Source organism: Andrographis paniculata, unplaced genomic scaffold (genome assembly GCF_009805555.1).
Source record: "Andrographis paniculata isolate CXL003 unplaced genomic scaffold, ASM980555v1 Contig69END, whole genome shotgun sequence".
NCBI lineage: Eukaryota > Viridiplantae > Streptophyta > Magnoliopsida > Lamiales > Acanthaceae > Andrographis > Andrographis paniculata.
The window spans coordinates 8,990,650-9,003,007 of NW_026137605.1; the positions used below are offsets into that span (position 1 = coordinate 8,990,650).

Here is a 12,358-nt window from a genome sequence, read left to right on the forward strand (position 1 = left end):
ATAATATTATTAATAATAATATATGTGAAAATAGAGCAGAAGTTAGTGGTGGAATATTAAATTAATGAAACCGCACGAAAGCGTGCGTTTTATAGTGGAAAGTCCACCGAAATCATCAATGGGAAATAAAGTAGGGGTCAGTGCGGTTTTTCGATATTTTTATTTTATAATAAATAAATAAATTTCAAATGATATTTTACATAAGAGATTAATATATTTTTTTAATGTTGAAAGATAAGAATATCAAATGAATACATTACTTCTATTTTATTTATGGTTGTATTATATGTTATCAATTAATAGCATGTAATAAAAATAATATATATATATATATATATTTTCAATATAAAGATATAACAAATATCTAAATCATAAAACGAATACAGTCCTTCTATTTTGCCTTTAAAATATCCTATTAACTCTTACAGAAATTTCTTATTAAATAAGTGCATATAAGACATTGCATTTATTATTAATTTATCAAAACTTTGATAACATTTATTGAATTTAAAATTAAATATACTAATTTTACATGACAAACATAGATGCATTTAATTTGCTTGTGCGGCTACGATACTCCATTACCCAAATTGAACACTATTTTTATATATTAGGGTATCTTTTTTAAATACTATTTTATATTTAAATATTTGTGAGTAAAAAAATAAATTTTATATTTTATATGTAAAATAAATATGGTGTGTTTATTTGGAATTTGAATTTTGAATTGATATTTGAATAGTAAAAATTTTGAATTTAAATAATTGTATAATGTGATATAAATAAGTATTGATGCAATGTTTTGAATGTAAAATTATTTTTTAATATAATACTCCCTCTGTCCCATAACAAAGTATCCATTTTTCTATTTTAGTCCGTCTCATAACAAAATATCAATTTTATTTTTTAGTAACTGTACTATCTACCTAACATTACAAATACCCTTACAACTTACAATATATTACACAAACGTCATTACTTTTATAACACACATAATAAGGTTATTTTAGTCATTTCTACTTTATTCCTATTATATCCTAATATAATACTAATATTTCTAAAACTACGTGTAAAAAACAGATGAATATTTACTTATGAGACGAGGGGAGTATAAAAAATAAAAAATAGGTGTTTGATTTGATACTTTTTAAAAAAAAAATTGAATAAATAGTATATTTGGGGAAAAATACCCCAAACAAACACACCTGTAGTATATACAAACAATGCAATGGACAATAATATACCAAAAACATATACGTACGGTACAAGCTAAGAAAACACAACCTTAATTTTGATTGGTAATTTTCAAACTCCATTAATATTCATAAAGAGATTTTTGCCTAGAGTTCATTTTTAAAAAGGGTCGTAGCTCCAAAATAATATATATATATATATATATAGGTGGCGGCTATATTTAAAATTCAATATTGTACTGAATAACACATTGTGTTCTATTAGACAGTACATAATATTAATACAAACAATACAATGTATATATTAATATAATACAAATATAACACATGAACAAAATACATATGTTATAGTTTCAACAACACACAATATTATTACAAACAGCAACCAGCAAACAGTAATACTACAGAAAACACGTTGTATATGTTAATATAATACATAATTTTGTTTACAAAATATCACATCAAAATATTATATTCTCTATTTTCAAAAGATAGGCTCATTGACGTTGGCCAAATGATTTAAAATAATAATAATATTATATCAAAAATAGATATAAAATAAATATCTAAATAACAAAAATGTTATTCTGGGACAGACGAAAATTAAAAAAATAGAATTATTATGTTGGGACAGAGAGTATAGATCAAACTCAATTTTAGGTAAAAAAATAGGGGTATTTTAATATTGGTGTATAATTATTCTTTTGTAAAATAAAAAAATATTTTAAAATAATATAGACAAAAATAGTAAAAAAAATATTTTGAATAGGGACTAATGAATAATTTATTAGAATTATTTTTATTAGTAAGAAAAACTTGGGATTAGAAATTATTGGCCACCTAAGCCATGCACGATGACGTATAGACTGTAGGCATACATTCTGTTTATATATCTCTATATATATATAGAGAGAGAGGATTCCAATTTCACAGTCACTCCAGCAAAACAATTCTCCGACATTCCCTCCACCTCCGGCGCCGCCGTCCGCCGCCATGGGCTTCTACTACCACGTCATCCGTCTACCGGAAAACATCGCCGCCGTCAATCTCTTCCTCAATATTCTCACCCACGTCCGACTCCTCTTGACCGCTGCCCTGACAGATCTCGGCCTCTACAAGCCACCTCCGGCGCCGGTGCCGGCGGAGGAGGAAGAGCCTTACATCCTAATCCTGAACCGGTCGTCTCCTTCCCTGGTTCCCGTGCCGGTCCGAGTCGTCACGGCCGCCATCAAGGCCGGAGTTCCGGTTCTCCGGTACGGCGATTCCGTCCGCCGGCGAGGGGCGGAAGCGGGCGGCGCGGCGGCGTGCAGTATCTGTTTAGAGTGTATAGAATGGACGGACGAGATTAGAGAGCTGATGATCTGTAGCCATCCGTTCCATCGGGCGTGTTTGGACCGTTGGATTGACGCGGGACAGGTGAATTGCCCTTTGTGTAGGGCCATGTTGTTGCCTCCCAAAATTACCCCTTCTATTAAATGTACCCAACAATGTCAAGTTTGATTATTATTCGAATGATATTTGTCCAAAATATTTGTCTGTTCAAATAAATCATAGGGTTCTTTTTTTTTTTTTTTCAAATTAAAATTATTAATTTGTATACTTTTCTATAAATATATATATTCACAAAATATTACTATTAAGTTTATATAGTGTGACTTGTATCGTTAGCCCTAGTTTGTAAGCTATTAAATTTTATGAACAATTTACCTAAATTACACTGTGTTATCAAAAAACTATATATATATATATTATTACTATTTAAATAAAAATTCAAATCAACTTTTTATTTCAAATCAGTTTCAACTCACAACAAAATAAATTATATGTATATAACTTTAGTAAGTTTGAATGTATATTATGGGTGTGTTTGTTTGGAAGTTTGGATTTTGAGTTGAGATTTGAATAGTAAAAATTTTGAATTTGGATAATTGTATGATTTGATATAAATAGATATTGATGCGATGTTTTGAATATAAAATTAATTTTTAATATAATATAAAAAAATGAAAAATAAGTGTTTAATTTAATTTTTTTAAAAAAAAATAAAAATTGAATAAATAATGTATTAGGGGAGGAGAAAATCCCCAAACAAACACACCCATACATGTTTACATTAATGTATATATACAGCAATTTTATGTCCAATTAAAATGCAAGGATATATATATATATATCCACACATATAGAAAAAAAAAAATTATTATTTTGTATTTTATGTATGGACAAAATAATAACTTTATAATGATATTAATGTAATTTTTTTTTATTAAAACCAGTATAAGAAATATATAACCTCATAAACTAGGCTACGTTCTTTCAACATTATTTTTTACAAAAATAATAAAAAAAATATTCAAATATTTTTGCAAAAATTTTAAAAAGTCAAATATTCAATTTAAAGTTAATATATCATATATTTTTTTACACAATTTTCATAATACACATAAAAAATCAATCCATATAAAAATATTGTATGAACAATACATAATTAGATAAAAATATATACTTTTACTAAATACTATATCCGTTCCAAAACAATTGATCTATTTCATCAGTGATACAGTATTTAAAGAAATAAATAATCATTTGATTTTATTTATATAAATAAATATTAATATATAAAGTAAAAAAATATAAATGTTATTTGATATTTGAAAATTTATTAATTTTTTTTTTTAAAAAAAAAAACCACAAGGAATGGCAACTTAAAATTTGGGCTATTTTTAATACTATTGTAGACTACTATGTAAATGTTTGATCCAAGACCCGACTCCATTTCCATGACCCATTTGGGCCTATTTTATTACCAGCCTAACCTATAATTTGAATCTACCTTTTGGATTACTTCAAGATTGGACTAAAGCCTAACTACCAAATTTATAAGGTTGTTTATATCTTTTAATTTAAATACTTCATCCGTCCCAATACAATAATTTTATTTACTATTTTTATCCGTCCCAAAATATATTTTTATAAAAAATCATATCATTATATAATTATCATTACTCTTTCATTATTATTACACAATTGTCACTACCTTTTACACTAATATACTTACAAAGACAAAAATGTCTTTTACCTATATTTTTTTACCCACTATTCAACACAACTAAGACTATAGCTTCGGGACGGAGGGAGTATTACTATTTCGAAAGTTTAAACCCATAACCTTATGGTCATAAATTCATTCATACACCACTAGTCCATCTAACTTTGAAATAATTTCTTTAGCGCATACGATTGTGGATGTGATGAGCAATCAATAAAATAAAATAAAATAAAAAATCATATATTACAATTAACAAGTTATAATCTAATTTGTTTCTAACTTTGTTTACATATATATATATAATTTTGTTTAATAGTAATTTTAAGTTTTTTGATATTATTCAAAAATTAGTTAAGCAGAGCATATTTAAAACTAACGGGTACAAATTCCACGTCATTATTAAAACAGGGCTATATAATAAATAAATAAATCAATAAAATTGAGACAAACAATTTAAAAAAGCTTCACTCCCATGGGGCCACCTTTCTCTTACAATTAAGAGTCAAAATCAGGAAACTCAAAATAGTAGTCAAAGTCAAACTAACCTTAATAATAGTAACAATTAATATTCTCCGTCACCACCGAGGCGCCACAAAATTGGCCGCAAATTATCCTTCACTTCACACTTACACGCAATCTCCACTTCCATTAATTATTTTTCTTTTTTTCAACTAAGAGTTTTAAATATTATATTCTTAATATATAATTTAAAAATATATTAATACAAATAATTGTAACATATTTTTTTTTAAAAAAAAAATAAAATTAAATAATTTAATAATTTAATTACAAATTATATAAACGAAAATAGAAAGAGACACAAAAAATATTATTTTTAATTAATTTTTAAGAAAAATTTTATAAGGGTGTATTTACTTGTGACGTTGTGATTTTTGATTTTGATTTTGAATAATAAAATTTTGAATTGAAATAATTGTTTGATGTGATATAAATATATGTTGATATAATATTTTACATGTAAAATTAAATTTTAGTATAATAAAATAAATAAAAATTAAATATTTGATTTAATATTTTTGAAAAAAAAATTATATATATAATAGTAAAATTTTACCAATAAAGAGAGCCATAATTTTTTTAATAAAATATTACATTAAATATTGCAAGTCTTTATTATTTCTAAATTTTTAAAATTTATCCAAAGTCTCCGACTTTTGACAGATATTTACCCTCATCTATTCCTTTCCCGCCGCTCCTCCGTCGGCAACCACCGCAGTAAATGCGGGAGAGGTAAATCGAACATCTACAGAAGCTGTTAAGCTACCAAACGCGGTGCAGTAAATTCATGGACTAAGAAATTCCAACCTGTGGGGCCAAATTCTGCCCAATCGCTGCTTCACAGTTCATCGCACAGTCAGATCGCCATCGTCCTTATCCGAAATTCGTCTGTCTGTGGATTTTCGTCGCGTATTTCACTAGTTCGTGATTAATTAAAGCTACGATAAGATAGATAAACGATGGATCTTAATTTTTTACTGGATGCTGATGACCTCCTTATCCATTGATGAATTTATCTATTTGTTTTTCCTCTACTGCTGCTGCTGCTGCTGTTGTTGTTTCTTCTTCCGCTGCTTAATTTTAAATTCAGGGGGCTAGGGATTCGGTCCCGAATCCCTCTCTAAACCCTCGACCAATCGACGCGCTTACAGGCTGAGTCTCAATCCGATTGAACCGAGGGTTTTTGGTGCTCTAGAGCGGCTTTCGTCGTCTATGGCTCTGGTTTCGGCTTTTCTCGAGGTGTTGAATCGGCCGACGGTTGGGGATGTGATGCTTGGGCTGATGGCGTTCATGGCGCCTCTATGGATGGCGGTTGTGGTAGGGGTACTGATAGGTTGGGTGTGGAAGCCTAGATGGGCGAAGCTGAATGTGGATTTTCTAGATTGTTCTATGATTAAAGGTGAGTCGAGCAAATCCATGGCGATGCTGTCTCAGGTCGCAGCTTCGTTCCCAAATTTGAGCTCGTTGAAGCTGCAAGTACCTTCCTGTATTTCTAGGGTTTCTGATTTGGGGGCTGAGATGGAGAAGGAGAGTTCATCCTTGCCTTCAATTTCAAGTACTGATCGTAGGTTAGCTGCACATAATTTGATCCTTCTCTATTAAAATTCTGTTTTTAGATTCACAATTATTGAATTCACTGTGAATACTTTGTTTTTGTTGTTGTTGATAGAATGTTTGTCTATAATTTGAAAGATTATCGGGACATTGTTAGATTTCTTTTGTGATAGAATTGAAACTATTTTGGAATGATTTCAAATAGCTTTCAATTCCTCATTAGTGATAATTGAGACAGATGATTTCAAATTCTTTTGTGATAGAATTGAAACAATTTAGGAACGATTTCGAATAGCTTCCTATGCCACATTAGTGAAATTGAGACTGCCTTTTGTAGTGAGGATCTTGTGAATGTGTGTGATCTCAAACATTTGCATAAACTAGTCGAAGGGAGAGATGGCGGCCCGGATTGGGTGCGGATGATGGATAAATCAACAGAAAATATGCACTATCAAGCTTGGAGGAGAGATCCCGCGGTAATTTTATCTTTGGAATGAGCTTAATTTGCATTAGTTTCTGATGATTACTGGGCTATGCTTAACTAACTGATTGCTGCAATCTTCGACTTATTTAGACCGGACCGCCTCAATATCGAAGTCGATCTGTTTATGAAGATGCTACGCCAGAAATGTTGAGGGATTTTTTTTGGGACGATGAGTTTAGATTGAAATGGGATGATATGCTTGTGCATGCGGAAACTCTGAAGGAATGCCCTGTCACGGGGACAATGATGGTTCGGTGGGTACGGAAGGTAGGGAGACTTTTTTATTTTTATTGTCGACATTTTGGTTGAATTTGTTTTGTTGGTGATGGAAATGTGATTGCATTGTTGTGTCTTGGTACAGTTTCCGTTCTTTTGTAGCGACAGAGAATACATAATTGGCCGAAGGATTTGGAAATGCGGGCAATCGTTTTACTGTGTGACAAAGGTGAGATACATGAAGGGATTATTACTGTCCATTAGTTGAGACTTCTTGTTGATAAAATTTTAGCTTGTTACTTGTTGTCGAAGGAGTAAATCGTATTGAAATATGATTTAGAGTTGTTCTAGTATTGTAAGATTTACATGTAATTTTTATTCGTTGTTTTTGCATCATTTGAGACGACGAGATTTTTCATTTTTTTTTTTTCCTTCCCTAGGGTGTGCTGTGCTCTTCGGTACCTCGCCTCAGCAAGCCAAGGCGAGTTGATTCGTATTATTCTAGCTGGTGCATTCGCGCAGGTATGAGTTTATTTCCCTTAACATTGTATACTAAAACCATGACATTTGTTATAGTGCGGAAATTAAATATTCAGCACTGTACTGATAATACATCCAATATGGATATATAATATATGAATCATAAGTTAGCATGATATACTACCAATGATTTCAACAGCTAAAAAATATACATTTACTTTTGCACGTAGTTTAAGAAATAATACTTCCTCCATCATCTAAACTATGGCCATTTGTCCATGCATGAGTTTTAAGAAAAGTGAGTAAAAATATAAATTTTTTCCTTTTAGAGTAAGGGAAAAGTAAAAAATGTAGCATGGAAAGTGGATATAAAAAGTTAGATATTTAGATTACGGAGTGAGTAGTATTTTAATTGTAGTGAATAGTAAAAAATAATATAAAGACAATTTGGCTTTGTTTTTTTTTGTGTAAAAATAACGATGTGATGGTAAAGTATGAATATTTGTAGAAAAGTGAGGTATTCTTGAAATAATTTCTTTCTAATTGAACTAGCAAAAATAGATATGTATATGCTTTGTAAATTGACGGAAATAGTATGTTATATATTCATATAACACACTTATAAATTATAAACTTTTCAGCGGATGTTTTCAATTAACACAGTATATGTTGCATTAATTGAAATGATGAATTCTCTATCTATCTTCTATGTGCTCATCAGCCCCTATAATATTTCCCCAAAACCATTGAACTTCAAGTATTGTGTCTGTTTGTGATAATGTGATTTTTGTGAATTTTAGTTGAATCGAAGAGAGACGGGCGAGAGACTGCATGCGAGGTTCTACTCTTCCACCACGAAGACATGGGGATCCCTTGGGAAATCGCGAAATTCGGCGTCTGGAAAGGCATGTGGGGCGCTGTCAAAAAAATCGACCCGGGTTTACGTGCCTACCAAGAACTCCGGGCTTCGATGGCCCCGATATCTCCCAGCGCTAAAGCAGCTCAAATCAACACTAAAATGGACGTCGACTCACTAGACACTGCAGCAGCCCCCGAAGCCACTAATGATTCCAAACATATTGTGGATTCTCCGTCGGGACGAGCCATCCCAAAGATCCTTATCGTTGCCGGGGCTGTTGCTGCTGCATATACTCTTGACCGTGGACTCCTGACAAAAGGATTTGTATTTGCGGTTGCGAGAAGGTTTGTGGGAGCCGGGAGGGGGTTGTGATTGGTGAATTTTGGCATCTTTTGGATGATTTGAGATTGAGTTAGTTGCGTTGGAACGTGAGAAGACGATGACGAACTGATCTGATTGGATTGATGATTTTACGACACGACGATGAGGTGTAAGTGTCGGAGGAAATAACCCACACCCTAAAGGTGATGTTCTATTCAATTTATTTGTTGTTTGGTGAACTGATCAATGATCGTTGTCTTAGCTTTGTTAATGTTGTTGTTTGTCCTAGAACTAACTCTACTTGATACAAGTTTCAATCATTTTGAGGATCTGATTTTTCTTGTTCAAATGTCGTAGATTTACACAGCATATGAATCTTTGCGTGGATGCTGATAAATAGGGATGGGGGGACTAGAATAAGGAACGTCTCGCTTTGGGATGATTATCTAATATGATATCCCTTCAAGCGAGCGTTAGAGTTCGAGTTCGAGTTCCATTGTTCTTCATTCATCATCCTTTTTGTTTAAGAATATACTTTAATTCAAATTTTTATAGCATTAGTTGTGTTCAAGGCTGTTTTGTGAGATAAAGATATATATTTTTTAGAAAATGTAAATACGTAGTGTAGCAACCAATTTTCATATATAAATTTGCCTCCGTTTTTTTCCCCAATAACAAGATAATCTTCTTCAATAATCATGATCAAAATGTTACCATTATAAATATTGAAAAAACTATTATTTCATGTCACTTTTATAATTTTGATATTGTGAAATTTTATTGAATATATATAGGCACATTGCAATAAATATTCTATTTTATCGGAGTAGTTAGAATGTTGAATTGGGATTAGTGAATATATATTCGGGTTTGTTCTTCACAATTATTCATAAATATATTTTTTTTAAAAAATATATATTTATTATTTTATATTACATATATATAATTTTCTATATCTAAACGTAATAAAAATATATATATATATATTTTTTCATCAAACTTCAATAGACAAACAAACCCTATGTCTTTTCAACGTAAGTAACACTAACAGTTGCCTTATCAAATATACAGTACAGCATCTAATTGTCCTAATGTTTACGCACTTTTGATAGCAATGCGATTTCACGTCATAAAAAAAATAAAAATATATAGTACAATATCTAATTGTCTTTAACATTCTATAACTATTAGCTTAATATTTTATTTAAATATAAACTTAATAAATCCTTTATCGGATCTATTAAATTTAAATAATTCACTTGTCTTTTGCTTCAATTTTTTTTTTTTTAAAAAAAAAAAACAATAAAAATATCACAAGCTTATTTACGATTTTTTAAAAAAATATCGAAAAGGAGCCATGTAAAAATAAAAACAAAAAACAAAGTAAAGTGAAAGGAACAAAGTAGATAAAATACCTGGAAGCTCCAGGACCTCGCGCCATTGCCCTATAGCAGACTGACTTCGATGGAGCCGGACACCCTGGTGCTCCCAAATGTCACCTGAAAGAAGAGAATTTAAGAGTCAGAGACATGGAGGTTCACCGCCATTGTCGTACCTGCGAAGCTCAGACAGTTCTTTTTCCCCATTGCCATGGAGTTCTTCTACTCGACGCCCCTGCAGTTCCTCCTCTCCGGTAACGTCTTTTTTTTAATTTCTCACTTTCAACAACAATAATTAAATTAACACGCTTTCAGTTGTCAGTGTAGCTTACTGCATGCTTTGTAACCGCAGCGTCCTTGCTTTGTACGACGTCGTTTTCCATCGGAATCAACTACGGCCAGATCGGCGACAACCTCCCCAGCCCGGCGGCGGTGGTGCCGCTCGTCAAATCCATCGGCGCCACCAAAATCAAGCTCTACGACGCCGATCCGCGCGTGCTCAAGGCGTTCGGTAACTCCGGCGTGGAGTTCATCGTCGGCGTCGGAAACGAGAATTTAGCGAGGATGAAGGACTCCAAGCAAGCCCTAGCCTGGATTAAATCCAACGTTCAATGCTACTTGCCGGCGACGAAAATCACCTCCATTGCCGTCGGAAACGAGGTTCTGACGTTCAACGACTCCGCTCTCTCCCGCAACCTTCTCCCCGCCATGGAAAGCATCCACTCTGCGCTCGTCACTCTCAACCTCGACAGGCAAGTGGCGGTTACGACGGCTCACAATTTAGCGATTCTAGAAGTTTCTTACCCTCCCTCCGCCGGCGAATTCCGCCGAGATCTGACTCAGAAGCTCTACAGTATCCTCGATTTTCACTGCAAAGTCGGTTCTCCGTTCCTAATCAACGCGTATCCTTTCTTCGCCTACAAGGCGAATCCGAAGCAAGTCTCTCTGGATTACGTCCTGTTCGAGTCCGATTCGGCGACTGTGGATCAAGCTTCGGGATTACGCTACGACAACATGTTCTACGCCCAAATCGACGCCGCCTATTCCGCCATCGAGAAGCTAGGGTACAGGAACATCGGTTTGCAGATCTCCGAAACCGGTTGGCCGTCGAAAGGAGACGCCGACGAGGCAGGAGCAACGCCGGAAAACGCGAGGAAGTACAACGGCAACCTGATGAAACTACTTTCCGAGAAGAAGGGGACGCCGATGAGGCCTAACACCGATTTGAACGTATATGTTTTCGCTTTATTCAACGAGAATCAGAAGCCAGGGCCGACGTCGGAGAGGAATTTCGGGCTATTCAAGCCCGACGGAACGCCGGTGTACAATCTAGGGTTCAATTCAACAGGCCTGATCAGTACGAACACGTCGATCCCAGTCTCCGGCGCGGCTGCTCCACCACCGCCAGCGGCGGAGACAGGAATCACTTCCGATGGCTATTTATCCATTACTTCAGCAGAATCGGTGAGGATTAACTTCTCCCTCACTCCTTTATAGAATTTCCTGCTTTTATTAGCCTAGAACCTTCTTGTTTGTGCCAATAATGAGAAAGGTTAACTACATTGAAGCCATTATTAACATTCTTTTGATTCAATCATAACACACCATTGATTTGGAGGTATTTTAATGTCTTGTGTGAATTTGCAGGAGAGAGTTGGTTTCACAGCGGCACTGCCTTTTCTGTGCTTCCTAATGGCGTCAGCCATTGTAGCATTTTAAGGTTCTGCCAAGAGGGAAATGGGAATCAATCAAATCATCTACAAAGAATAATTTCAAATGGAAAAAGAGGAGCCAGAGATAGGGAGAGAGAAACAGACATCTTGAGAGTTGAGTAAAGGTGAAATTCCATTGCTTTTCATCTCCATCCAACCTCTCTTTCTCTCTCTAGAACCACCATAATCAACTGAACTGATCTAAAAACTAAAACCCTGCTGCAATTTTGAAACTGGGAATATGATACTGATGTATGGAATGGAATCCTATATCCATTCATCCATCCATTCTTTAGTCTCTTTTAGGCTGGCATTGTAATGCTTTTTTGCTCACTTTGTGGTTTTGTCTCGACTGTGAGTGTAAAAAGCAAGAATGCACATGTTGGGTCTAGGCTAGGCTAGATTAGATTCAGATTTTTATGATATACTAATAATTATTGTTATACAATTTGGGGATCTTGGCATTATTGTTTTGAAATGATATTTATTGGAATCACATGATTTCTAGCCAGAGTTTGGTTGATTGATTTGAAATGATACTTTCTTGGGCCTTTCTATCTCCCGTACATAAATTAAAAATTAAACAGAGACA

General features: G+C 33.4%; 2 protein-coding genes and 1 long non-coding RNA gene across 3 annotated transcripts; 2 read left to right on the forward strand and 1 right to left on the reverse strand.

Annotated features, from left to right (window-relative positions):
• Positions 1-2,125: 2,125 nt before the first annotated feature.
• On the forward strand, positions 2,126-2,770 carry LOC127263905 (E3 ubiquitin-protein ligase RHA1B-like). The gene has a single exon (XM_051293197.1). The coding sequence runs from the start codon at positions 2,187-2,189 to the stop codon at positions 2,691-2,693; it is 507 nt and encodes a 168-aa protein (XP_051149154.1). The 5' UTR covers positions 2,126-2,186; the 3' UTR covers positions 2,694-2,770.
• Positions 2,771-5,702: 2,932 nt separating this feature from the next.
• On the forward strand, positions 5,703-9,024 carry LOC127263885 (uncharacterized). Its single transcript, XM_051293169.1, has 6 exons — positions 5,703-6,329; positions 6,653-6,791; positions 6,890-7,066; positions 7,161-7,244; positions 7,456-7,537; positions 8,296-9,024. Exons 1-6 carry the CDS (start codon positions 5,974-5,976, stop codon positions 8,724-8,726), a joined length of 1,269 nt encoding a protein of 422 aa, XP_051149126.1. The 5' UTR covers positions 5,703-5,973; the 3' UTR covers positions 8,727-9,024.
• Positions 9,025-10,037: 1,013 nt separating this feature from the next.
• LOC127263345 (uncharacterized) lies at positions 10,038-11,994 on the reverse strand. The gene is made up of 3 exons (XR_007841470.1): positions 11,872-11,994; positions 10,387-11,777; positions 10,038-10,174 (listed from the first exon to the last, which is right to left on the reverse strand). It is a non-coding gene; the product is annotated as an uncharacterized LOC127263345 (long non-coding RNA).
• Positions 11,995-12,358: the final 364 nt, after the last annotated feature.

Excerpts from the sequence above, each read along its gene's own strand:
- LOC127263905 (XM_051293197.1), top strand. The coding sequence starts at position 2,187 with ATGGGCTTCTACTACCACGTCATCCGTCTACCGGAAAACATCGCCGCC.
- LOC127263885 (XM_051293169.1), top strand. The coding sequence starts at position 5,974 with ATGGCTCTGGTTTCGGCTTTTCTCGAGGTGTTGAATCGGCCGACGGTT. Across the intron at positions 6,792-6,889 it reads CTTGGAGGAGAGATCCCGCG|ACCGGACCGCCTCAATATCG; the intron begins GTAATTTTATCT and ends CGACTTATTTAG. Across the intron at positions 7,067-7,160 it reads TGGTTCGGTGGGTACGGAAG|TTTCCGTTCTTTTGTAGCGA; the intron begins GTAGGGAGACTT and ends GTCTTGGTACAG.